A 26093-nucleotide genomic window follows, 5' to 3' on the forward strand; every position below is an offset into this window, starting at 1 on the left:
TCCTATTGTCCTTAAAAACTGTACTTCCGTGCTGACACCCTGTCTGGTCATACTCTTTCGCCTCAAAGGAACACAAAGGAAGAACAAACAACAGCAGACCTGCAGGTCATTACGAGGCTGTTTGTGACAAGCTACACTAACTATCTAATCAAAGGTGGAAGATGAAGGACAGCAAAGGCGAAGGCTTCTCCCCACCCCCCCTCCAGCCAAAGCTGGCAGGAAAGGAAAAAGAACCATGCATCATGGAAAAACTGCATGGAAATTATGTAGGAAAGAGTAAAGAACTACCATTACTGCTACCACTAACCGGGCGATAAAAAAGGACAAGGACACCAGTATTCGAAAGAACTTAACGTTATTACGACAATGAGTAATATCTTAGTTTCTGGTTGGATTCAAAATACTTGTCTAATCTATTCTTGAAGGCCGTAACTGTTGTACTATCAACGACATCACAGGGTAGAGAGTTCCAAACATTAACAACTCGATTGAAGAAGTGTTTAGCTTCGTGCGACGAGAATCTTTTACCACTTGTCTTCAAATTGTGATTTCTTCTTGTTCTATTTGATCGATCAATTGTAAATTAATCCGCATTAATATCACTGAATCCTTTAAACATTTTAAACACTTCTATTAGATCGCCTCGCATTCTTCGTTTTGATAGGCTGAATAAATTTACTTCTTTAAGCCTTTGTTCATATGATAAATTTCTCAACCTAGGAATCATCTTTGTTACTCTTCGTTCAACCCGTTCCAACTTTTCTGTGTCTTTTCTGTAATAGGGAGACCAAAACTGTACACAGTACTCTAGATGGGGTAGAACCAACGAATTATACAGTTTTAATATTACTTTTTCCGATTTATTATTAAAGATTCGTCCGATGAAGCCAACCAATTTGTTTGCAGTTTTAAATACCTCTGAACAATGCTGACCGGGCTTTAAATCGCTTGATATAGTGATTCCAAGATCCTTTTCTTTACTTACTGCTGAAAGTTGTTGGCCATTCATTACATACCGAATGCGATTGTTATTTTTTCCGATGTGCAACACTTTACATTTGTCAACGTTACATTTCATTTGCCATTGATTGGCCCAACGTGCAAGTCGATCTAAATCTGATTGTAAAGCTTCTTCGTCAAGTGTCGCAGCTACTTTGCTAGCAATTTTTGTGTCATCAGCAAATTTTGATACTTAGCAAGTGAGCCCATCATCGATAAAGTGAGCCTCTGCCTGTCAACATCTACCTTTCCTTCCTGCTGGAAGTATGCCTCAAAATCTCAACTGGAAACTTCGCACCTCCTCTCTCACTGAATCAACTTCCTCGAGGTTGGGTGTTCTGTATCGTCTCCGCCAGTTCTTCTCCCCCACACAGATGCTTTCCATATATAAGGGCCTTGTCCGCCCTCGTATGGAGTATGCATCTCACGTGTGGGGGGGCTCCACTCATACAGCTCTCTTGGACAGAGTGGAGTCTAAGGTTCTTTGTCTCATCAGCTCTCCTCCTATTACTGACAGCCTTCTATCTCTTAAATTCCGACGCTATGTTGCATCTCTTTCTATCTTCTATCGATATTTTCATGCTGACTGCTCTTCTGAACTTGCTAACTGCATGCCTCCCCCCTCCCGCGGCCCCGCTGCACACGACTTTCTACTTAAGCTCATCCCTATACTGTCCAAACCCCGTATGCAAGAGTTAACCAGCATCTTCACTCTTTCATCCCTCACGCTGGTAAACTCTGGAACAATCTTCCTTCATCTGTATTTCCTCCTGCCTACGACTTGAACTCTCCTCCCGAAATTGATCTCTCTCTCTCTCTCTCTCTCTCTCTCTCTCTCTCTCTCTCTCTCTCTCTCTCTCTCTCTCTCTCTCTCTCCTGGGACGTTGTTAAGATTTTTTGCAAGCTGTTAGATTTACTATAGTTGCCAGCATGTTGTCAAATATGGTCCAATTTTACCAGAATTGGCACAGAACTGACTAATTCAAGCAAGCTCCCATTCAACCACCCGCTCCCTCTTGCACCGCGGCACCAAGCAACAGAGTCGCCAAATCGGAGGCGAAGAATCTCGCGTCAGTCAGCCGGTCAGTTACCCATCAGGCGATCGCTCTGTGCTGGCACCAGTTGCACCCTGACGGAATGTTGATTAAACTGACCAGAGAGAGAGAGAGAGAGAGAGAGAGAGAGAGAGAGAGAGAGAGAGAGGAGAGAAATCCCAAGCAGTATTGCACGTTCGTGTCATCACGCCATCCACACTCCTTCCCAATGTTTACACTCCCTCAAAGTTTAAATATTCATCTGTAGAGCAATCGGAGTGTGTGTGCATAACGAGCTTTTATTTACCTCAAAGTACTGTTGCGGAGGAGCCGGTGGAGAGGAGCAAACTTGGAGACAGACGACGAGAAGGAGGAGGAGGAGGAAGAGGATGGTAAATTGAAAAGGTGTGAGGACGAATGGGTGAAGGAAATGAGCGAGGAAGAGGAGGAAGACGAGGCCGAGGGCAAAGAAACGGGCGAGGGGGAGTCAGAGAACGATGAATACGGTGAGGAAGAGGGTATTGGCAGGAGGTCGATGCCGTATAGCCTAGTTCTCACGGGCTCCCTCCCTTCGACGACCGCTTTCACCCAAGAGCGTATGAGGGAAGCCTCCAAACCTCCTACTCCTTCACTTCCTCTCATCCTGTTGAACTCCTCGACCCCACCCATCGTCCTTAAATCCTGCAAGTGACGGGAACGAGAAGGAGAAACTAAGAATCATATACATTTTCCGACATTAAAGGTTACACAGCAAATGGGAATGAACCAAATGAGGTGTTATATATTTTTCTGTCATTGTTTTTGAGTCTTTTCCTCCCCATCTATCTAGTTCCTGCGGGTGACGGGAACGAGAAGGGAAAAATAACATTCATATACATTTTCCGGCATTGGAGGTTACATATCAACATGGAATGAACCAGAGGAAGCGTAATCAATCTGCCTGACAGTTTGTTTTAGTTCTTTTCCTCCCAATCTCTTTAGTTCCTGCGGATGACGGAAACAAGAGCGGTAAAGTAGCAATCATATAAATTTTACGGCATTACAGGTTACATACCAACAGGGAAGGGAAGAGAAGCGTTATACATTTTCCTGTTATTTTGTTTAGTTCTTTTCCTCTAATCTAGTTTGGAAGTGGAGAAAATGAGTAAAAAGAAAGCATAACATTCATCCACATTTTAGGGTATTAATGATCGCACGACATTGGCAATTAAAGTTAAAGAACGCTTATAAAAACTCTTCCATTGCCTAGTTCTCATCTTCTCGGTCTATTAAGTTTCTGCAAGTAAAGGAAATGAGTGATAGGGAACCAATCATCACATTTCAAGGTATCAATCGTTGCACATCACTAGCAACTAAACCTGAAGAAAACTTATAAAAACTTCCTCCAACTTACTATTACTTCCTTTTTTCTTTAGTTCTTGCGAGTGAAGAAGATCAGTAAAAAGGAAAACAACAATCATCCACATTTCAAGGTTGCATAAACACCTACCAGTAATTACTCTCATAAACGCTTCAAACGACCCTCCGTGCTCACACTATCTCATACTTATCACCCACGAGGAACCAGAATACGCGATGTGTGTCTGACCTTGGAGGGAGGACAGGCTGGGGTTAACGGCACAGCGGGGACCCCATGACACCTCTCGCCCGCCAGGTGTAGGCCTAGAACCGGCACCTCGACGCTACCATGACAGAGGCCAAGGAGGACATCGGAGCAACATCGCGTCACTGCAAACCAGCCAGCCACGTCGCCACCCTCACCGCTGCCCCCGCCACCTACAGACAGAAAGGAAAATATGCATTGAACTACAGCAGCCATATGAAGATAATCCAAATAAGTGGCGGATCCAGCTCCAGGTGAAGGGGGGAAAGGGGGCTGACATACAAGATGGGCGCCATACCATACTATATCTATATCTATCTATCTATCTATCTATCTATCTATATATCTATATATATATATATATATATATATATATATATATATATATATATATATATATATATATATATATATATATATATATATATATATATATATATATATATACAGGATTTGAATCCACCAAATCCATCTGGCGCCGCCATGCGCCCTTTTTTTCAAATACAAAGTAAGAGTAATAGTAGTAATAGTAGTATTGTTATTATTATCATCATTATAATTAGTCGGCTAGTAGTGGTGTTCAGAAGAATGATACCCCCCAGATCTCAGTGAATCTTTGAAAGGACGCAATTTAGGTCCTAAGGAGGGAGAGCGGCCCCCCTCCCCGCCCCCCCTCCTTTGGATCCGCCACTGATCCAAATGCTATCATAGGAAAGCTTTTATTCAGGAAAGAAAACACTGAAATAAAAGGAAAAAGAAAACCGCATAGTAATACATCAGCCATATGAGGTAAATGCAAATGATATCACAGGGAAGTTTTTTTTTTTTATTCACGAAGGAAAACAGTGAGAGGAAAGGAATACCATTTGAGGAAAATCCAAATGCGATCCAGAGAAGTTTTTATCCAGGAAAGAAAACATTGAACGGAGAGGAAAATAATCGCATAGAACTACAACGACATATGAAAAAAATCCGGATGCTACCAGAGGGAAGTTTTTGTTTAGGAAAGAAAACAATGAGAATAAAAAAAAAAAGAGTACTGCTGTATAAAATCCGAAAAAAAAAAAATCAGGAGCATAACCATGAAACAGTGAAAAATACTCGTGATAAAAGTACCGTTACAAAGGCTATACTTCGCCCCATCTATTAAACTGGTGCCGAATTCTCAAACATTTCGGGGCCCGTGGCCTACACATATTTAACTAGGCTTTCGTAGGAGTTTTGGGCATTTCCAGGGGCAGTTTTATTGCCCTGGTGGTAGTTTGACCCTTCTTCTGTACCATGAACCTAAAAGAACACTCATGAGATCCCGATTGATCTCCTTTTCGGCCTTTGGAAGTAGTTGAAGTGAGAGTCGGAAGGGTCTGAGAACACCGACTGGGGGCAGCGTCATCTCTCGTGAGCACAGATTGAATTTCATGCTCGGCTGACAGGACGAGGCATGTGAAAAAAGTGAATACCTCTGTTAATCATTTATAAAAGTAATACGGATTCCCAGAAATTTCTGCCCCGTCTCTTGCATCGAGGGCTGACTGAGAGCAAATAATTGGAGAGACAGACCCCCTCGGCACGTATAAATATGCTTAATCAGATTACTTTTTCTCTCTCTCTCTCTCTCTCTATGATCGTTAAGTTTTGTTTGTAAATATGTTCCTAATGTTTATTTTTTACTGTTTAGCTCGTATTTTTGGTGTTTCTTTTTCGTGTGTCATTATTTAAAGTTTTCACACACACACACACACACACACACACACACACACACACACACACACACACACACACACACACACACACACACACACACACACACACACACACACACACACACACACACACACACACACACACACACACACACACACACACACACACACACACACACACACACACACACACACACACACACACACACACACACACACACACACACACACACACACACACACACACACACACACACACACACACACACACACACACACACACACACACACACACACACACACACACACACACACACACACACACACACACACACACACACACACACACACACACACACACACACACACACACACACACACACACACACACACACACACACACACACACACACACACACACACACACACACACACACACACACACACACACACACACACACACACACACACACACACACACACACACACACACACACACACACACACACACACACACACACACACACACACACACACACACACACACACACACACACACACACACACACACACACACACACACACACACACACACACACACACACTCACTCACTCACTTCCAGGCCCTGGCAATACACGCTACAAGTCCTTCCTGCAAACTATACCCAACACTCATCAGCTAATTCGCTCTCGACCTCCAGGGCAACTCAACTCGCCTAACATAAAGAAAAACAGAAAATTAAACTTGGATAAATAACAGAGAAGATTGGAAGTGCTATTTTTACAAGGCCACTGAACGAAACAGGTGCAGGGTGGGCGGGGGAGAAGTGGAGTCGAAACACACAAAACATTCTCTCGCCGGAGCTGCTGCGACTTGTGTTTGTGTGAGGATGTGACTCGGAGCGGCCGGGCGCGAGGGAGCTTCGGCCATTTCGACCTCGATTAGATTCCGATTATGCGAGAAGCTCTGCCGGACTTTATCCTACGTCCATTTCGTCTTGTGCAAAGTTTCTTAACGGAACTCAGATAATCTATAAACAACTTTAGAGACCTAAGTTTAGGCTGGAACGCTAGTCTTCCGCGTGGCTGAAATGGGAGTCAAATGGCAGCTAATATTTACCTTCGCTTCTGCTAGGGTCGTGTGTGTGTGTGTGTGTGTGTGTGTGTGTGTGTGTGTGTTGGCGAGGCGCTCCTTGTGTATGCAGCGGCAGCGTCCTCGCCTGAGCTGCCTGCTCGTTAAGGTCAAAGATCTGGCCTTTTGTAGCGCTGGGATGCCGGACGATTACCACTCCCTCGCGCCCCTTGTGATTGCACGCCTTTTCTGCTCGGATTTAAGTCTCATACCTTTCCTTGCTTGAGGCCACGCGCATATTAATCTTCTATTTGTCTTCCTGAGAGCTTAGAGTACGTGTGTTAGCGTCCACGTCTCTCTTAATGGAGCACGATGGCTGCAGCTGTTACCATGCAGGCAGGCACCGGACTACTAACACTGCTTCTCGCTCCTTACTGTTTTTTCTACTTCTGCTCAGCTAAAATGTAGTCTCCTGATAGAATTTGACACATTAGCTGCTGTTTTTGCTTCTTGCTCTTTACCATTTATTTTCAGCTCTTTGATTAATTAAAGTGTCCCCTCGGGATGAAAATAATATATACACACATGAATAAGCTTGTTTTATGGCTTCTGCTGAGCTAATACGTCTTCCCTTGTCAGAAAAAGATACGCGTAAACCACATTTTCTGCTTTCTGCGCTTCACTGTTTTATTTCTATTCCATGCTTAGCTAGAATGTCTTCCCAAGCTTGAGAAAAAAAACATTGCAATTCCTACTTCATGCTCTTTTCGTTTGTTTAATGGCCTAGGCTTACCTAAGATGAGATTAAGAGTTTGAAAGCGACAAGTATAGGCCAAAATTCATTTCAGGTCATAACCTTTTCCAACCATACCATCATCAACCATTACCAATGAAACCATACTATCACCAACCTGAACGAGTCACTGAAGAAGACGTGGAGCCCCTGAGAGGTCTATGGAACAGTCGGAGGTCGAGGAGAAATTCGCGACTGAGAGGCAGCAGGACGGCTTCCAGGACGCGTGTCGCCACCCGCTCCGCTGCACGAGAATCCCGATCCACCAGAACACCTGCCGGACAGAGGCGGACACGGGGATCAGTACAGACAGGCAGAGGCTTAAGGCTGCACAGGTGGGTGGATTGTTAGTTAAATAAATACATAGATAAGTAAGTAGACGGATATAGCTCCTCCGCGGTGATGTGGTCAGCGTCCCTAACTACAAATCTGAGGGCCTGGGAGAGGAATGGAAGAAATGAATGGGAAGAAGAAGGGATGTGGGAGAAAGAGGAGGACAGAGGAGGGAAGCGCGCTCGAGAGAAACAAAACATGGAATAATAGTAAAGAATAATGAGACGGGGAAAAGAAAGAAAGCATGAAGGGGAGGAATTGAAGGCAGAGGGAAAAAAGAGAGAGAAATGAGGAAAAGCACTGAATCACGTCCTGGGGAGTCGGCGTGCAGGAATGGTCGATAAATGGATGCCTTGGGAAACCTGTGGAAGGTGAACTGTGGTAACTCGGAATTTACACTGCCCTGCGTCGGGTTAAGGGTTCTCTCCCACCACAGGCTCAAAGGGACAACGGGACGGAGATGAGCACCGGCACGGGCAGGTATAGTATATGCTCCCAACATTACCTTTACCTAGACATGAGTGCAGACAGGTTGGTAAAGTAATGGCTGTACAGGTGTGTGGATGGGTAGGGAGGCAGTTAGATACACGAAGACAGGTAGATAGAAGAATGCTGGGATTAATGCATACTCGTAGATACATTGATGTATGCACAAATTGGTTCATGGGTAGATAGGCAGACAAGTAATTAGGTAGATAGAGATAGACTGATTAATAGTTTGGGAGGTACAAGGGCTGGTAGAATGAAAGTACACACAAGTGGATAGGTAGACAGTTAGACTGATAGAGAGATGGCCAGGTAGAAATACTGGTAGAAAGGTAAAATGATACGCCAGGTAGAATTTACATAGAAATTACATAGAAAATCAGACCACACAGACCCCATGGTCCATGCTTTTCTACTCTAGTTAATATTAAGTTCAAGGAAGTGACGGTCGAGCTTGTTTTTAAAGGAGTCAATCGTGTTACACTGGACCACTGATGGTGGGAGCTTATTCCATTCTCGCACTACAACGTTGGTGAAGAAAAATTTGGTGCAGTCTGAATTTACTTGTCTACATTTGAGTTTTGTGCCATTGTTCCTCGTTCGCAAAGTGTCATCGATCTTAAACAATTTTGTTCTGTCTACATTCGTGAAACCATTAAGTATTTTAAAACAGGCAAATGAAGAGAGGCAAATGAATAAACAAATATCCCTTTCAATGACTTAATTTTCCAGATAATGTTCATACACCCATCTCTCTCTCTCTCTCTCTCTCTCTCTCTCTCTCTCTCTCTCTCTCTCTCTCTCTCTCTCTATCTGTCTATCTATCTATCTATATCTATCTACCTTTATATCTCTATCCAGCTTCATCTATGCACACCTGTTTATCCACATCCTAAATTGCCTACCTGCGTTTCTGTCTGCCTGCGGCTCGGCGGGATGGAGGAACGGTAAATTTCCCTTGACTGGCTTCCTGCCGCCGCTTTTAACAGTAATTACCGCTTAAATATGCAATTACCGAGGCAGGATGGAGGTTTGGCTTCGTTCTGATTAAGCCTTGATATTACGACTCCGGCTCCGACCGATGCATTACCCGGAACACCGCAGGGAGAGTAAAGGATGAATAAATATACGACTACAGAACGAAAGAGGTGTTAAAAGCGTTTCCCAGTGTTGTGTTTCCCTTTATAACACTTTCGCACGCGTGAATTTCTGAATTACCAAACAGTTTCAGGAATTTAGAAGGCCATATGCAAAATGACGGCTTGTCAGACTAATTTTCGTGATTAAGAGGTGAGGGGTGCAGGTGAGGGGGGCAGGTGAAGGGGACCGTAATTAAGGGGGATGAAGGGAGGGGGCCAGGTATGAACGAGAGAGAGAGGAATGAACGGGGAAGGGGAGGAATGGGAGAAATGAGTGGGAAGAAGTAGGGATGAGTGAGAAAGGGGAGGATAGAGGAGGGGAGCGCTCGAGAGTTAGAAACAAAACAAGGAATAATAGTCAAGAATAATGAGACGGGGAAAAGAAAATAAAGCATGAAGGGGAGGAATTGAAGGCAGAGGGAAAAAGAGAGAAATGAGGAAAAGCATTGAGTAGGATATGCTCATGCAGGACTGTGAGGTGATGATGAGGGAGTAAAGAAGGACGAGAGGGAGGTAGTAAAGAAGAAAGAGGAAGGGAGATAAATAACAAGAGCGTGACAATTAGTATATAGAGACAGTAACACAAGGAAGAAAAGGAAAGGAGTAGTAAATATAACATAAGAACGTCAGGAGTCTACATGAGGCCGGTAGGCCTATGCAAGATAGCTCCTGTGAACCTAACCCCACCCAACCTCACCATCCATGAACTTATTCAACCTTTTTTTGAATGTATCCATCATGTTAGCACGCAAAACATGACTGCCAAGCCTGTTCCACTCATCCATCACTATTGGTAAACCAGGTCTTGGTCATGTCCTTGTTGAATCTGAATCTTCCCAACTGAAACCCATTACTACGTGTTCTACCCGGCTCTCATCATGTATTAATGTCACCCTTATGAGAGCCCCTCATCTATTTGTAAGCTTCGATCAAGTCTTTCTAGATAATGGAAATTTTAATGTTTAAGTCGAACCTCGTATGTCAAAATTCTCTCTTTTTTTTTTTACAGGAAACTAAGCAGTTCCAGGGCATAAAAAGTAAAAAAAAAAAAAAAAAAAAAAAATAAAAAGCCCGATAAATGCTGCTCCTAAAACAGATAAAAGTAAAGAGTAGCTAAAAGAGAGGTCAATTTCGGGTGGAGAGGTGTCTTGAAACTCCTCTCGAAAGAGGTCAAATCATAGGTAGGAAGAAATACAGATGAAGGAAGGCTGTTCCAGAGTTTACCGGTGAAGGGGATGAAAGAATGAAAATGCTGGTTAACTCTTGCATAAGGGGTTTGGACAGTGTAGGGATGAGCAAGAGTAGAACGTCGACTGCAACGGGGCCGTGGGTGGGGGCGGCATGCAGTTAACTAGTTCAGAAGAGCAGTCGGCATGAAAATATCGATAGAGGATAGAAAGAGATGCAACATCGCGGCGGAATTTAAGAGGCAGAAAACTGCTGGTGAGAGGAGTAGAGTTGATGAGACGAAGAGCCTTTGACTTCACTCTGTCTTGTCAGACTGTTTGTGTGGAGAGGAGGGAAAGGTGACGTAAAATTGAAGGAGATATTTTTGGCTAGGTGCCAGAAGTCTCTGGAAGAATTAGAAAAAGGAAGGTTGCGGCATTTTCTACTTATGAAAAAGTTTTGGGTATGTCGGAGAATATATTAGGCACTATTTTGGGCAAAAATGTAAAGATCGTGTTTAGCTGGAGTGCTAAGGCTCTGGTACCTTTTGTGAGCTGCCTCTCTATCTTTAATTAATAGCACGAGAGCAAGCGCGATTAAACCAAGGCTTTTTAGGATGAGGTGTAGAGAAAGTACGTGGAATGTGTGCCTCAGTTCCAGAGACAACCACCTCTGTGATGAGCCGTGAATTATATTTGTTATATTTCTCTTCTTTAACATCTTGATATTCATTCTATTGTAAGGTGACCAGAACTGAATTGCACAAAAGATGAAGTCTAACTAATTGTAAGCATATCTTGAAGATGACATCGGCTCTTCTATTATATACATAAAATGAAACCCATTACCATGTTTGCCTGATGGAATTGAGCCTACATGCCTCTCACATCTAGACCTGCTCAGGGAAGTGTCATTAAATGAATAAGTATGTGAGGGGTTATGCCTTTCTACACTCGGAATACTAAAGTTCCCGACATTGAACTCCATCTGTAGCTTTCTCGCCCATTCATCGTCTTTTTAGTTCATCCTGGAGCACACTCGCCTCCTGATCTAATTTAGTTACTTTGCCGATCTTTGTAATTGCGAAAACTTAATTATAACCAAAAGACAAGCACGCACGCACCACCACGCTAACACTGGCTAAATCTTCTCCAAAGCCTTTAATTAACTCATCACTAAGGACGCAAAAATACCAAGTGTTATTGAATCTCGGTGTTACTGAGGAGCGTTCAGTACTGAGAGTGGCGTCGACAGCTGCGTAGAGGGGAGGCAGTGGAGGGCAAGGGGGAGAGGGATGGATGGAGGGAGGGATGAAGGATGAGGGGCTAGAGAAAGTAGTGAAGGAGGGAGGGAGTGTAGAAGGAGGAAGAATGACCGAAGGGTAAATGAGAGTGGAGAGGAAGAGGAGGAAGAGTAGAGGAGACAGACTGACTGACTGACTGAATGAATGAATGAATGAATGAATGAAGGAAGGAAGGAAGGAGAAACGATAATTGAAGAGTAAAGGAGAGTGGAGAGGAAGAGGAGGAAGAGTAGAGGAGACTGACTGACTGAATGAAGGAAGGAAGGAGAAACGATGATTGAAGGTCGATTGAAGGGTAAAGAAGTAATAGAGTAGAGGGAGAGGAGGAGGAGTAAAGAAAGTAGGATAAAGGAAGGAAGGAAGAAATATGTAAAAATGAGGTGATGGAGGGATGAAAGGAAGATAAAGGAGGAGCGAAGAAGGGACAAAAAGGGACAGACAGGTGAGAATTTCCAACAGGTAATTATTTCGTATATAATGAGACCAAGACTTCAGGTGATTAGGAAAGGAAAAAGAGGTTGATACGTGAACTAATTGGAGGACTTCTGGGAATCACAAGAAAAGAAAGAAAACAAATACCTGGCCAAAGATAACAAGGAGAAGAAAGAAAGCTGAGAAAGGATAAAGCAAAAGGCAATAATATTCGTGCGTGTGTTTTTTGTTTGTGTGTCTGTGTCTGTGTGTGTGTGTGTGTGTGTGTGTGTGTGTGTGTGTGTGTGTGTGTGTGTGTGTGTGTGTGTGTGTGTGTGTGTGTGTATAAATCAAGCTCTCCCATTACTTTCTCTTCTCTAATTTCCTTTTAAAATCTCCCTCTGTATCAACTTCCTCTATCTATTTCCTCCATTCCTTTTCTTTCATATTTCCTCTATTTCTTATTTATTCTATTACTCCTTCATTCTCCCTTCACCCCATCCACTGCCTCCCTTCCTTACCCTTCAACCATCGTTCAATCAATTTCTCTCCACTTCTTCCTTTTGCTCCTCATTTACCTTTCTTCCATCCCTCAATCACCTCCCTTTTTACACCTTTCCTCCTTCCTTCCTTCACCCATTCTCCTCTACTTTTCCTCCTCTCCTTTAACTCTCCTCCTTCATCCTTCAATCATCCTTCCTTCACCTAAACTTCCTCCTTCCTCCATCACTTTAGCTCCTCATCCTTCCTCCTAGTCCACTTTCTCCTCCCCTTTCGCCCTCCACTCCCTCCTCTCCTCGCAGCTGACATTGCCTCTCTTACTTCTGAATCGCTCCAAAGAAACACCCAAGATTAATTCAATAACATTTGGTGCCTCTGCGTGCCTGGTGACGTGCTAATGAAAGGCTGCGGTGAATACTTTGCCAGTGTCATCGTGGTGGTGGTGCGTGTGGGTTTGTTTTTTCGCTGTTATTAATGCAAAGACATCGATGGTTTCCTTGTTTTATGTTTCTTTCGTTCAGTGGTGGAGCGAGGGATGTATTTTTCCACGCCTATTGTCCTCGTGCGATGGAGAGCGGCGATATGTCTTCAGACGCGTTGAAAATTTAAGTGTTCTGAAAAGCCTTGAGGTTCTTAGATATTCAGGAAATGAGAAATGACGAACCTAATCTTTGTTGTGTTCTTCAGTTTTTTTACTCATTCTTGCACACAGTCATTTAAACGTATTCTCTTTTAGGCGAGGAAGAAACCTTTTTGTGTGTGTGTGTTTGCGTGTGCTACGAATCTTATCTTTTTGTTCATTTTTTTCTCATTCTTGCACAAAATCATTATCACTTATTCTTCTTGAGGCAAAGAAGAAGCTTTTGTGTATGTATGCGCGTGTACTGTTATGTCACGAATCTAATCTTTATGTCATTCAGTTTTCTTATTCTTGCACAAAATCATTTTAACGTATTCTTCTTGAGGCGATGAATAGGTAATGTGTGTGTGTGTGTGTGTGTGTGTGTGTGTGTGTGTGTGTGTGTGTGTGTCTTTTTTGTGTGTGTGCTGTTTTGCGTCACATTATACATACCCCCATAGTAGAGTCACAAGTAAAAACATGAAAGGGGTTCGCTAAAAGCATTATCTGGGCCATGATCGGCGCCTGCCCACCCACAGCAGGCAGGCCACGCATCAGCAGGCTTAAGGGGCGACAAATCACTCGTAAGTAGGAGCAGGGTGAGGACCGAGCAGGGAGGGAGCGACAGACGATGGCGCGGAAGAAACATGTAGGCGGTGAACGGAATGAAAGAGAAGAGAATAGCGGAGAGGAAAAGAAAGGACAGGGAAGAAACGGAGAGGTGAGGAAGAGAAAGGAAAGGAAAGGACAGTGAAGGAAAGGGAAGGAACGTGAAGAGAAAGGAAATAAGCTTGAAGGCAGTGAGATGGACTGAAAGGGAGAGGAAAGGAAAGGACAGGGAAGAAACGGAGAGGTGAGGAAAAGAAAGGAAAGGAAAGGAAAGGAAAGTGAAGGAACGTGAAGAGAAAGAGAGGAAAGAACCATAAGGCAGTGAGATGGACAGAAAGGGAAAGGAAGGAAAGGAAAAAGAGAAGAGAAGAGGAGGAAGTAAATGAGAAGGGAAGAGAAGGGAAAGAAACATGGAGGCAATGAGATGAAGGGAAAGAAAGAGAAGGATAGGGAAGGATTGGGAAGAGAAGGGAAGGAGAGGAAGAACATGAATTTGAAGGACACGAAAGGGAGGGTATAGAAAAGGACGAAATTAAACAAAGGAGGAAAGGGAAGATAATGAGATAATCAGGGGACAAAAAAAAAGAGAAAGGGGATGAAGATATAAATACTAAAATAAGGGAATAGGATGGGAGGGAATGCATAAGAAGGTAAACGAGGGAAAAAAAAGAGAGTAGGAAAAGGAGAAAAAATAAGAAATGAAAAGGAAGAGAGAAAGAACGGGAACAAGAGAACAGAGGAAAGAACAGAGAGGGAAAGAAAGGGAAGAGAAGAGATAAATAAACAGAATGATAAAAGATGGAATAAAGAAAGTAGAGAAGAAAATAACAGAATGGGATGGAATGTATAAGAAGGAATAAAAGAGGAGCAAGGAGAGTGAAGGTGAAGGGGAAAATGACAAATGAATAAAAATGAAAAACAAAAAACAAAAGAAAGAGGGAAGGAAAGGGAACGAAAGAAGAGAAAGAGAGAATAAAAGAGAGAAAATGAATGAATAGAAAAAGAGAGAATGAAAGAAAAGGAACGAAAGAAGAGAGAGAACAAAAGAGAGGGAGAGAAATGAAACGAAAGGGAAGAATGGAAAGAAAAAGAGAAAAGGAAAGAAGAGAAATAAATAGAGATAAGTAAATAAAATGAAGAAAAAATATATTGGAGTACACAGAGGCCCTCAAAAAAGAAAAAAAAGGAGAGATGGAAAGAAAGGAAAAGGAAAAAGAGAAAACGAGAAAGGTAAAGAGAGGGAAAAGAAGAAGAAAAATATACATAAATAGGATGAAGAAAGATTTAATGAAGAAAATACACAGAGACCCCTCAAAAAAAGGAGAGGGGAAGAGAGGAGAGGGAAGAAGAGAAAAAGAGAAAGGTAAAGAGAGGGAAAAGAAGAAGAGAGATGAATAAATTGAATGAAGAAAGATATAATACACAGGCCCCGCAAAAAAAGAAGAGAAGGGAAGAAAGGAAAGGGAAGAAAAGAAAAAGAGAGAGGGTAAAAATGAGAAGAAAAAAGAGATAAATAGATAGGATAAAGAAATATTTAATGAAGAAAGTACTCACACGATCCACAAAGAAAATAATCTAATAAAAAATTATACATCCAAACGAAATGCAGAGAAAAAAAAGGAAAAGGACGAAAAGAGAAAAAAAGAGGGAGAGAAAGTGAAAAGAAGAAGAGACAAATAGAGAAAGACATAAGGAAGAGAGTCCAAACAAGCCCTCCCCCAAAAACTAGTCTCGCTCCCCCCCCCCCAAAAAAAAAAAAAAAAATAAATAAATAAATAAATAAATAAACAACAAAAAAAAGATAAATAAATACTAATAATACACAAACTAAATGAATTCTCGTGGACTCTCAATTAGTTGTGTTAATTTCCGCCTCGCAGCATTTCTATTATTTGCCAACATGAAAGGGAAAAATAAAAATCGCCCAACCACTCAGCTGTAAACGACACGGCGAATGCTTCTGTAATTTTTTTGTCATATATATTATACATTTTTACACATTTTTTTGGGCCGCTGCTTTTCGATAATGGAGAGGAGGAAAAAAGTGGAAACATGTCAATTGCAGGCGAATATATAGTTTAAAGGAAATTATGCAACCTCCTTTACTTTTTTTGAGTCGTATATTAATGCATTTTCACACCCTTTTATCTGCTCCTTGGCTTTTCGATATAATGGAGGTGAAAAAAAAAGGAAAGTGTCAGTTTCAGTTGAATATTTAGTCCAAAGAAAATGATGCAACTTTCCTTACTTTTTTGAGTCATATATTAATGCATTTTTTATCTTTTTTTTTCCTTGCTCCGTTGTTTTTCGATAATGGCGAGGAAGTGAAAAAAAGTGGGAACGTGTCAATTTCAGGTGGAATTTTAGTCCAAAGAAAATTATGCAACCTTTACTTTTTTTGAGTCGTATATTAATGCATTTTTACTTCCTTTTATGTGCTCCGCTGTTTTTGGATAATGGCGAGGAAATAAAAAAAAAGTGGGAACGTATCAATTTCAGATGAATATTTAGTCCAAAGAAAATGATGCAACCTTCTTTACTTTTTTTGAGTCATATATTAATGCATTTTTACCTTTTTTTTCCTTGCTCCGCTGTTTTTCGATAATGGCGAGGAAGTGAAAAAAAGTGGGAACGTGTTAATTTCAGGTGGAATTTTAGTTCAAAGAAAATTATGCAACCTTCTTTACTTTTTTTGAGTCATATATTAATGCATTTTTTACCTTTTTTTTCCTTGCTCCGTTGTTTTTCGATAATGGCGAGGGGATAAAAAAGTGGGAACGTGTTAATTTCAGATGAATATTTAGTCCAAAGAAAATTATGCAACTTTCTTTACTCTTTTTAGTCATATACTAATGCATTTTTACCCCCTTTTTGTGCTCCGTTGTTTTGGATAATGGCGAGCAAATTAAAAAGTAGGAACGAGTCAATTTCAGGTGGATATTTAGTCGAAAGATAAAAAAAATATGACGCAACTTTGACACGCCCGTAACACACATTTCCCTTTTTTTTTCCTTTTTTTTTATAACAGAAAAAATATATATCCTGAAAATGACATCACACACACACACACACACACACACACACACACACACACACACACACACACACACACGCACACACACTCGCACACACACACTCGCACACACACACACACACACACACACACACACAGAAAAAAATAACTAACAAGCCTTTCCCTTCCATATTCAAAGCGGAACACTATTATGTTTTTTTTTTTGTTTATGCATTTCAACTTTTATATTATTCACATTTCCTTTTTTTCCCATTTTTATAACCAAAAGAATAGTGAAAAAGAGAAGGAAAGAGCGGAAACAAATGAAGAGAAAACGAGAATGGGAAGTATAGAATAGAGAGAAAAATAGAGAAGGAAAGAAAAATATATACATACACCTTAAAAAAAGACATTACACACACACACAAAAAAAAAAAAAACTAACAAACATATCCCTTGCATATTCAGAGCGGATCATCATATACTCTTTTTTTTTGTTTATGCATTTCCACTCTTCTATTACTCATACGTGTGATGATAAAGTTAGGGGTGGCGATGTCTGGTGTGTATATACTCTTAGCTGGTCTTTAACGAAACCTTCATTTAGTACTAACAATAGTGGAAAGGAAAGAAACATGAAGGAAGTGAGATGAAAGGAAAATAATGATTAGAAAGGGAAGGAATTGAGGAGGAAGGGAAGAAAAAGAAAGCGAAGAAGCATAAAGGCAATGACGGGAAAAGAAGGAGAAAGGAAGGAAAGGATGATAAGGAAAAGACGGAGTAGAAGAAGAGGAATGGAAAGGAAAGGAAAGAAGAGGGAAGAGAAAGAACAGGGAAGGAAAGGACAGGGAAGAGAAAGAAAGGAAAGGAAAGGACAGGGAAGAGAAAGATAGGAAAGGAAAGAACAGGGAAGAGAAAGAAAGGAAAGGAAAGGACAGGGAAGAGAAAGAAAGGAAAGGAAAGGACAGGGAAGTAAAGAAAGAAAAGAAAAGGACAGGGAAAAGAAAGAAAGGAAAGGAAAGGACAGGGAAGAGAAAGAAAGGAAAGGAAAGGACAGGGAAGAGAAAGAAAGGAAAGGAAAGGACAGGGAAGTAAAGAAAGGAAAGGACAGGGAAGTAAAGAAAGGAAAGGACAAGGAAGAGAAAGAAAAAAAAAAGTTGGAAAGTTTCATTTAGTCGGCGCAACATCTGTGGTCACATGCCGGAGAGACAGAAGAAGGAATTATAGGAGAAGGGAACAGGTCCCAGTAGTCGGGACACAACCCCCGATGAATACCTGGTACCCATTGACTGCTGGGTGGACAGGGGCGTAGGGTATCGGAGGAAGAGAAAGAAAGGAGAGGAAAGGACAGGAAAAAGAGAGAGAAAGGAAAGGAAAGGTACAAGATACTTCTCCATTCGAATCGACCCTTTCTATTCAGCCTATTCGGCCTACTGTTCTCTTTTCTTTGCAGGAGCGGGGACTGGCAGGCTTTTCTTAATTTTTCTTATATATTTGCCCTTCAGCTGCAATAATAAAAGTGCTAAATAATGTATCAAAAGTTTATCATCCGCCACTCTTATAATACGAGAAAGAAATATGTTGCCTTTTCCGTCTTGAGAGTAAGCCAAGTTTAAAACCAGGAAGATTAAGAGAGGAAATTATGTTAAATTGTGAAACGAAAATCGAATATGTTGATTTATTGAGAATCTTTCGGAACTATTTTTTTTATTTTTATGGGGCACCTTGCGAGTTTTTTTTCTATAATTTATTTCCAGCTCTTTGCCTGTCTTTATACCGTACACACACACACACAAAAAAAATACAAATAAAATAAAACACACTCAAACACACACACACAAAAAAAGGAAATCCCCCAGACACATTCCACCATCTCCATCGCATAATAAAACATACGCTAACAAAAACCTCGCTAAACTGCTTTCATATTTTACCTCTTCGTGCAGGCGTGGCGCATAAACATCGCCTCCCATAGCTCCAGTTCGGGTTATCATGTCTGTGTAACAAGCGCAAAGAGACTTATTAATGAATCCAGACAAAACGAAGGTACCCAGCAGTCGTAACTGATAGGGTAAAATTTGCAGGGACGGTCCTCACGCGATGACTGCCACTACTGATGTCATGACTGTGATAGAAGAGGCGAAACAGGTAGAAAGGGAGGAATGCGGACCCTCTAAGCTGCCTGTTCCGCCTCCCCAAAGACCCGAGACGTCGAGAAAGAGAATATGAAAATGAAAGCGATGAGAGGGAGGGAGGAGGAGGACAAGAGAATTTAGATTATAGAAACAGAGGAACAGAGAGTTGGGGTAATAAATATCTGAAAATACATAACAAACAAACAAACACAGAAATAATCAAGAAGTAAAAGCAACAAATAAAATAAAGACAATATATAAGTAAAAATCATAAACTATACAATAATAAAACCAAAACAAATATACAGGACAAGCATATAAATTAATACATCTCCTATAAACCACAGGGGAAAAAAGGCTAAAAATAAAACAACAGGACACATGCACCTTACTTTCTTGTTGGCAGCTGACTTACCGATGACTGGCCTGCTGACGGCGCTGACGAAGGAGTGAGAGGCGAAGACCAGCAGCAGAAGCGCGACGTGGGCACCGAGTTGAGGCATCATGGTCGGAGGAGCGGGCACTGAAGGGTAGCAAGTGAGACAAGTTAAGAAATGGATCGAAGTATTTTTTTAGGGAAAGTGATACAGGCGAACACGCACTATAGAGGGTGACACATTAGGTGGACGAACAGAAAAATAAAGAAAGTGAGCAGCGAGTTGAGGCGACATGGCCGGAGGAAGGGACACTGAAGGGAAGGAAAAGAGTTAAGAAATGGATGGGATTATTTTTTTAATGTAAGCATTATAACCGAACGCGTATTATGAAAGGATGACACATTAGGTGGACGAACAGAAAAAGAGGAAGTGTGCAGCAAATTGAAGGGTCATAGCTGGAGGAACTGGAGGGAGGCAACAGAGGCGAGTTGAGGAGTGGATAGAATTATTTTTTGAGGGAAAGCAACACAAGCGAGCACGTACCATTAAGGATGACACATTAGGTGGACGAACATAAAAAAAAAGAGGTGTGCAACAAGCTTAGGCATCACAGCAAGAGGAACGAAAAATAAAGGGAAGCAAAAGAGGCGAGTTAAGAAATGGACAGAACTAGTTTTTGAATGCAAGCAATATAAGCGGACGCGTACTATAAAAGGACACATTAGGTGGACGAATAAAAAAGAATGGAAGTGTGCAGCGAATTGAAAGGTCGTGGAAAAAAAGGGAAGTTTGCAACGGAGGCGAAAAAGTTGGAAAGTTTTGTTTTAGTCGGCGCAACATCTGTGGTCATATGCCGGAGAGAGACAGAAGGGGAAGGAATTATAGAAGGGAACAGATGCCAGGAGACTGGACACAGCCCCCGATTAATACCTGGTACCCATTCACTGCTGGGTGGACAGGTGCGTAGGATATCGGAAAAGCCGCCTGAATTTTTCCACTCCGCCCGGGAATCGAACCCGGGCTCTCTCGGTTGTGAGCCGAGTGTGCTAACCATTGCACCACAAAGCTCCCTGCAACAGAGGCGAGTTAAGGGGGTACGTGACACCTGGTAAGGGGTCAAAATATAGCATTTTACAAAACTGTTCTCAGTGTTCGTATAATATCAAGAAATAATATCCGGGCTTTTTAAATGGCTGGTGCGGGTTTAAAAGGACAGAGGTAGAGGTCCTAACCCACTAGGCGGGGCAGTAACGGACATTTCAATTTTTAAAGTGATCATATCTTCGTTTGATAAATTTTGATGTTTATTTAATCGCAGAAAATCTAAAATGCATTACAGTTAGCTGAAATAACCACGAAATATTGCTTTCACTAGCAGCTAAGGATCTATGCTTAGATAGTGCAGATAAGGTAAAGGAGTTAGGTGATGTTAGGAGTTAAGTGATGAAAAATCTGATTTTACGCGACGTTCGACTTTCATAACAAAAAAAAAAAAAAAAAAAAAAAAAAAAAAAAAAATCCAGTATGCCATTGCATTTGAATTAAAAAAAAAAAACATTGCACAGGGCTGTAGGCCTATCAAACGAGTATTCATAGACAAAATATGAAAAATGCTGATTTCGTATTAATGGTGTTGCGTTAATTTAATTATCGCTACACGTAAACGTACATGTATACGTATATGTATACATTAAAGTATACATACATCATTCTGATTCACACACAAAAAGTAAGCAACATAGATGCTTATTTACCTGTATAGTTTCAACACATTACTCCAAATAGTTTTGTAAGAGGACCCCAGGTGCCGCGAATAGATGGAGTTATTTTAGAAGGAATGTAGGCGAACACGCACCATAAAGGAGATAAAGAAAGACATTGGGTGAAAGAACACGAAAGGGGAAAGATGGACTTATTGAGGGAGAGTAACTGATAAATGACGAAGGAGGAAGTAAAGGAGAAACAGAAGAAAAAGATGAAAAGGAGGTACTGAAGGACACCAACAAAGGCGAAAACAAAAGGAGAATGATGGAGATATTGAAGCAGAGCAACCGACAAATGAAAAAGGAGAAAATAAATGAAAAACTGAGAAAAATAGGAAAATTAGGATGTATCAAAGGCGAACAGAAAGCAGAAAAGAAGAACATGACGAAAGAAAGGATTACATACAGATAGAAAGGCAAAGAATAGCAGATAAAGAAGATGAAGAGGATGCATTAAATGAAAGCAACAGAGGCGAACAGTAAGGCAAAAAAAATGGACATGACAAAATATAGGATCGCATACAAGCAAAAAGACAAAGAACAGCAAATAATCAAACACTGGAGTGAGCGAAGGACAAGAAAAAGAAAGAAGATTGGCCTAAGAAGAGGAAGAAGGAGGGACAGGAAAGGAGACAGAATCAAGAACCAAACGAAAGGTGAAATATGAAAAAAAGCAGTGACAGAAGAAACAGAACGAACAGAGGGACAAGGAGAAACAGAAGGAGTAGAGAAAAAAAGTGAGAAAGCAGGAAGAATAGAGGTAGAAAGGGTAATAACACAAGAGTAGTCGAAGGAGTAGATGAAGAAGGAGAAATAGACGAAGGGGCAGATACAGAAGAAGGAGTAGAAGGAGTAGCTATAAAAAGAAGGAGTAGACGCAGGAGAAAATGTAGGAATAGAAAAAGAAGATGAAGAAGGAGTAGATGAAGAAGGGTAGATGAAGGAGTAGCAGGAATGTAGTAGTAGACAAAAAAAGTAGATGTAGAATAAGGAGTAAACGAGTAGATGTAGAAGGAGGAGTAGATTCAAGAGGAGGAGACGCAATAGTAGAAATAGATAAAGGAGTAGTAGACGCCGGAGCAGTGACAGGTAGAGGAAGGTGAGAAAAACCACGACAATACCTTGACGCCGCCGCCGACTAGCCAGGTACTGTACAGCTTGCCGATATGTCCTCTTATATAATCCGCGAGGAGGAGGAGGAGGAGGAGGAGGAGGAGAAGGAGCAGGAGGAGGAGGAGGAGGAAGTGATAAAGAAGCTCCACCCATTAAAAAATAAGTTGCAAGGTGAAGGTGAAGAAGAAGAATGAGCCTTGATTTGAATAATTAGTGTACATGTCATTTAATATCACCAGCAGTCCCTTCTTTACCCCAACCCAGTGACGAGGAAGCGCTGTCTCTCTGTCTCTGTCTCTCCCTCTCCCTCTCTCTCTCTAAGGTAGGTACGAGTACATAGCAAGTAAAGACAATAAACAAAACGCCCGTAAGACTGCACTGCAAAAGAATTAAGAGGAAGGAGCCCCGAACACGGATCAAATATATAGTTTGTCGAGTTTGTAGAGTTGCAGGGCTATAGATAAGAGAGGTTAAAAGACCTTAGATTACCGAGAGAAGGAAAACAACACACCCTCACTCCTTCGTCTCTTTTCCCTGTATGCCTTATTCATTGCCACCTTTCGCCTCTGTGGTCGAGTGCAAGGGTCTCCAAGCTTTTCAGTATGAGGGCCACATTATATATTTTGTACACTTTTGAAGGCCACAAGAAAAAAATAAAGAAGAGTTAGTTTCATGAATTTAATGAACTCAGACTAAAGTAAAACAAATGGAGGATATTCAAAACAAAGCTTACTGGCATTAATCAACGTAAACCAATAATATACCTTCCTTAATTTTTATGAAACTACATTAATATGAAGAATGATACTTTTTTTATTTCAAAATCTCATTGAAGTCATGCTCCAAATTTGAGGAACCAATTATAAGAATGGATGTCAACTATTAATCGGAGTGATTTGCTCGATAGTTAGACAACATACTTCATTTTGGAGAATGTTAGTTCCCACAGGCATGTCGTACCAAAAATTGACACAAAATTCAAGCAAGTTGTTTCAAATTAAAAACTGATCTAGCTTTAAAATTTATAGAACCAAGGCCATAGTTTGGAGATCCCTGGTCTAGTGGTTAGCGCGCCTAACTTTGAACTCGCGGGTCCGTGTTCAAATAACGGCCCAGGCAGTCGGTGTACAGGTCACCGAGCTGTTCATCCTCCTTTTCGGGTTGGTCGATGAATGGGTACCTGTGATAAACTGGGGAAGGAAACTGGCAATCTTAGATGTCACACTGACCCTGTGTCACGGAGTAGTGGGCTCTTCCCACCACAGGCTCAAGGGCTAATGTGACGGAAACGAGCACCGCGGCAACGCACAGTTGTAGCGTTATGCCCTCAACTTTACCTTTACATTTTATGTTATATAGAGGAGGAAAACAACCTTCCCTCCCTCCATCGTCTCTTCTTCCCCCTTCTCAGTTCCTCCTTCTCCCTTTCTCCTTTCCACTTTTTGGTTATATAGAGGAGGAAAAACAATCTTCCCTCCCCCCCTCGTCTCTTCTTCCCCCTCCTCAGTTCCTTCTCCCTTTCTCCTTTCCACCTTTAGGTTATAGAGAGGAGGAAAAATAACATTCCCTTCCTCGGCCGGCACAACTAATTCAGGACTCGTGTTGGGTCGGAGCGTGACGTGAGTGTGCCGAGAAAAAGTGCACGCGGCGAGAGAAACCACACAGCTGATCAACACCAACAAAAAAAGAAACAAGCAAGACCCGGGGAAGCACGGCAGCGAGTTTACATTTCTTATGCGATGAATATTTGACCGAAAGACCCTCCCTAACTTATGCAGCACCACCGCCTCCCATGCACACGGAACGAAGGCAGGAACAAGAGAGAGAACGGGAGAAAAATGTCTAGTCCCGCCCTCTGTCGCTTGTGCTGACGGTGACGAAGGGAATGAATGCTCGTTGACGATGTAAATGTATTGGGATAAGGCTGTGTAACGCCTCTCACTCGATAATGTTTCCAAGCTGTATTTTTACGTGCTGGTGCTGTAGTTAATCTTTCTTTTGCTTTCCAGAAGGGTGTTACTACTCCTTTTATTTTCATTGTTTTTTTGTTTTTTTTACAGCAACGGAGGCAGCACAAGGGTCAAAAAAAAAAAAAAAAGACCCGCTAGACGATGCCATAACAAAAGACAACAGAACGAAGAGCCAGGAGAGGTCAATTTCGGGTGGAAGAGGTCAATTTCGGGTGGAGGAGGTATTAATTTTGGGTGGAAGAGGTATCGGTTTCGGGTGGAAGAGGTATCGGTTTCGGGTGGAAGAGGTCAATTTCGGGTGGAAGAGGTCAATTTCGGTTGGAAGAGGAATCGGTTTCGGGTGGAAGAGGTCAATTTCGGGTGGAAGAGGTCAATTTCGGGTGGAAGAGGTATCGGTTTCGGGGGGAAGAGGTGTCGGTTTTGGGTGGAAGAGGTATTAATTTCGGGTGGAGGATTTATCGGTTTCGGGTTTCGGGAGGAAGAGGTCAATTTAGGGTGGAAGAGGTCGATTTCGGGTGGAACAGGTCAATTTCGGGTGGAAGAGGTATCGGTTTCGAGTGGAAGAGGTCAATTTCAGGAGGAAGAGGTCAGTTTCGGGTGGAAGAGGTCAGTTTCAGGTGGAAGAGGTCAATTTCGGGTGGAAAAGGTATCGGTTTCGGGTGGAAGAGGTCAATTCTGGGTGGAAGAGGTTAGTTTCGGGTGGATTGTTGCTCTTCCAACGTGACAGTGACTGATAACATGGGTGGTGATGGAGGGGGGCCTGGATGACGTAGCGATTTGGTTGTCAATAGTCAGAAACCGCGAGATTGGGAAGCGTCTTGTGGTAGTATTTCGACTCCCTGTAGACTGATTAGTTTGACTGTGTTCTCTCTCTCTCTCTTGACGAGATGACGAACGAAATTAAAGAAAAAATTAAGATTCAGATTGGAAGCAACGAAGATGAGAGAGAGAGAGAGAGAGAGAGAGAGAGAGAGAGAGAGAGAGAGAGAGAGAGAGAGAGAGAGAGATAGAGAGAGAGAGAGAGAGAGAGAGAGAGAGAGAGAGAGAGAGAGAGAGAGAGAGAGAGAGAGAGAGAGAGAGAGAGAGAGAGAGAGAGAGAGAGAGAGAGAGAGAGAGAGAGAGAGAGAGAGAGAGAGAGAGAGAGAGAGAGAGACACTCAGGTGCTTTAGCGACAATAGGGACACTAAAGTTGTCTTAATAGCCGGGTACACACCTCTGTCCAGGGCAGGAAGGAGGAGGAAGACGAGGAGGAGGAGGAGGAGAAGGAAGAGGAGGAGGAAGAAGAGGTGGAGGAGAAGAGGAGGAGAGATGAGAAGGAGCCGATAAGGAAAGAGCGAAGAAGGAGGAAAATGGGATGGAGGAAGAGGACAGGTAGAGAAAACGGAAAGAGATAAATGAAGAGAATTAAGAGAGGAGAAAAGAGGACCAAGAAAAGGAAGAAATGAAGGAATAGGATGAAGGCAGGGAGGAGGAGGAGGAGGAGGAGGAGGAGGCGTAGAGGGAGGAGGAAGAAAAAGAAGCGAAGAGGTGAAAAGGAAAAAGGATAAGAAAAAAGGAGGTAAAGAAGAAAAGAAGCAGAAAGAGACGAGGAAAGGAAGGAATGACGGGAGGTAAATAATGGAACAAGGAGGAAGAAAAGGAGGAGGAATAGGAAGAGGAGGAGGCATCGACGCACGCTTACATGCTTCTGGCTCTCTCTCTCTGTGTGTGTGTGTGTGTGTGTGTGTGTGTGTGTGTGTGTGTGTGTGTGTCTCTGTCTCTCATCTCGGCTTTGTCCTTTTTCCTCTCTCTCTCTCTCTCTCTCTGTGTGTGTGTGTGTGTCTCCTCTCTCATCTCGGCTTTGTCCTTTTTCCTTGCCTCTCTCTCTCTCCTCCTTTCCTCTCTCTTTCTCCTCTCCTCTCTCTCCTCCTCCTCTCCTCCCTCCTCTTCCTCCTCTTCCTCATCCAATAA

The 26093-nt window shown here is 42.1% G+C and overlaps 1 protein-coding gene across 3 annotated transcripts in view; it reads right to left on the bottom strand.

The window, feature by feature from the left end:
• Positions 1-26093, bottom strand: part of LOC127000245 (probable glutamate receptor) — a 188175-nt gene that overhangs the window by 98846 nt on the left and 63236 nt on the right. For 2 of the 3 annotated variants that reach the window (XM_050863697.1, XM_050863694.1), the window contains exons 4-8: positions 19336-19443; positions 18720-18781; positions 7323-7478; positions 3622-3809; positions 2341-2714 (exon numbers count right to left, since the gene is read on the bottom strand). In XM_050863697.1, coding sequence (XP_050719654.1) covers positions 2341-2714; positions 3622-3809; positions 7323-7478; positions 18720-18781; positions 19336-19443 — 888 coding nt within the window. The remainder of the gene's footprint in view (positions 1-2340; positions 2715-3621; positions 3810-7322; positions 7479-18719; positions 18782-19335; positions 19444-26093) is intronic. The other variant, XM_050863695.1, reaches the window with a different exon arrangement.

Source organism: Eriocheir sinensis, chromosome 18 (assembly GCF_024679095.1).
Source record: "Eriocheir sinensis breed Jianghai 21 chromosome 18, ASM2467909v1, whole genome shotgun sequence".
Classification (NCBI taxonomy): Eukaryota; Metazoa; Arthropoda; class Malacostraca; order Decapoda; family Varunidae; genus Eriocheir; species Eriocheir sinensis.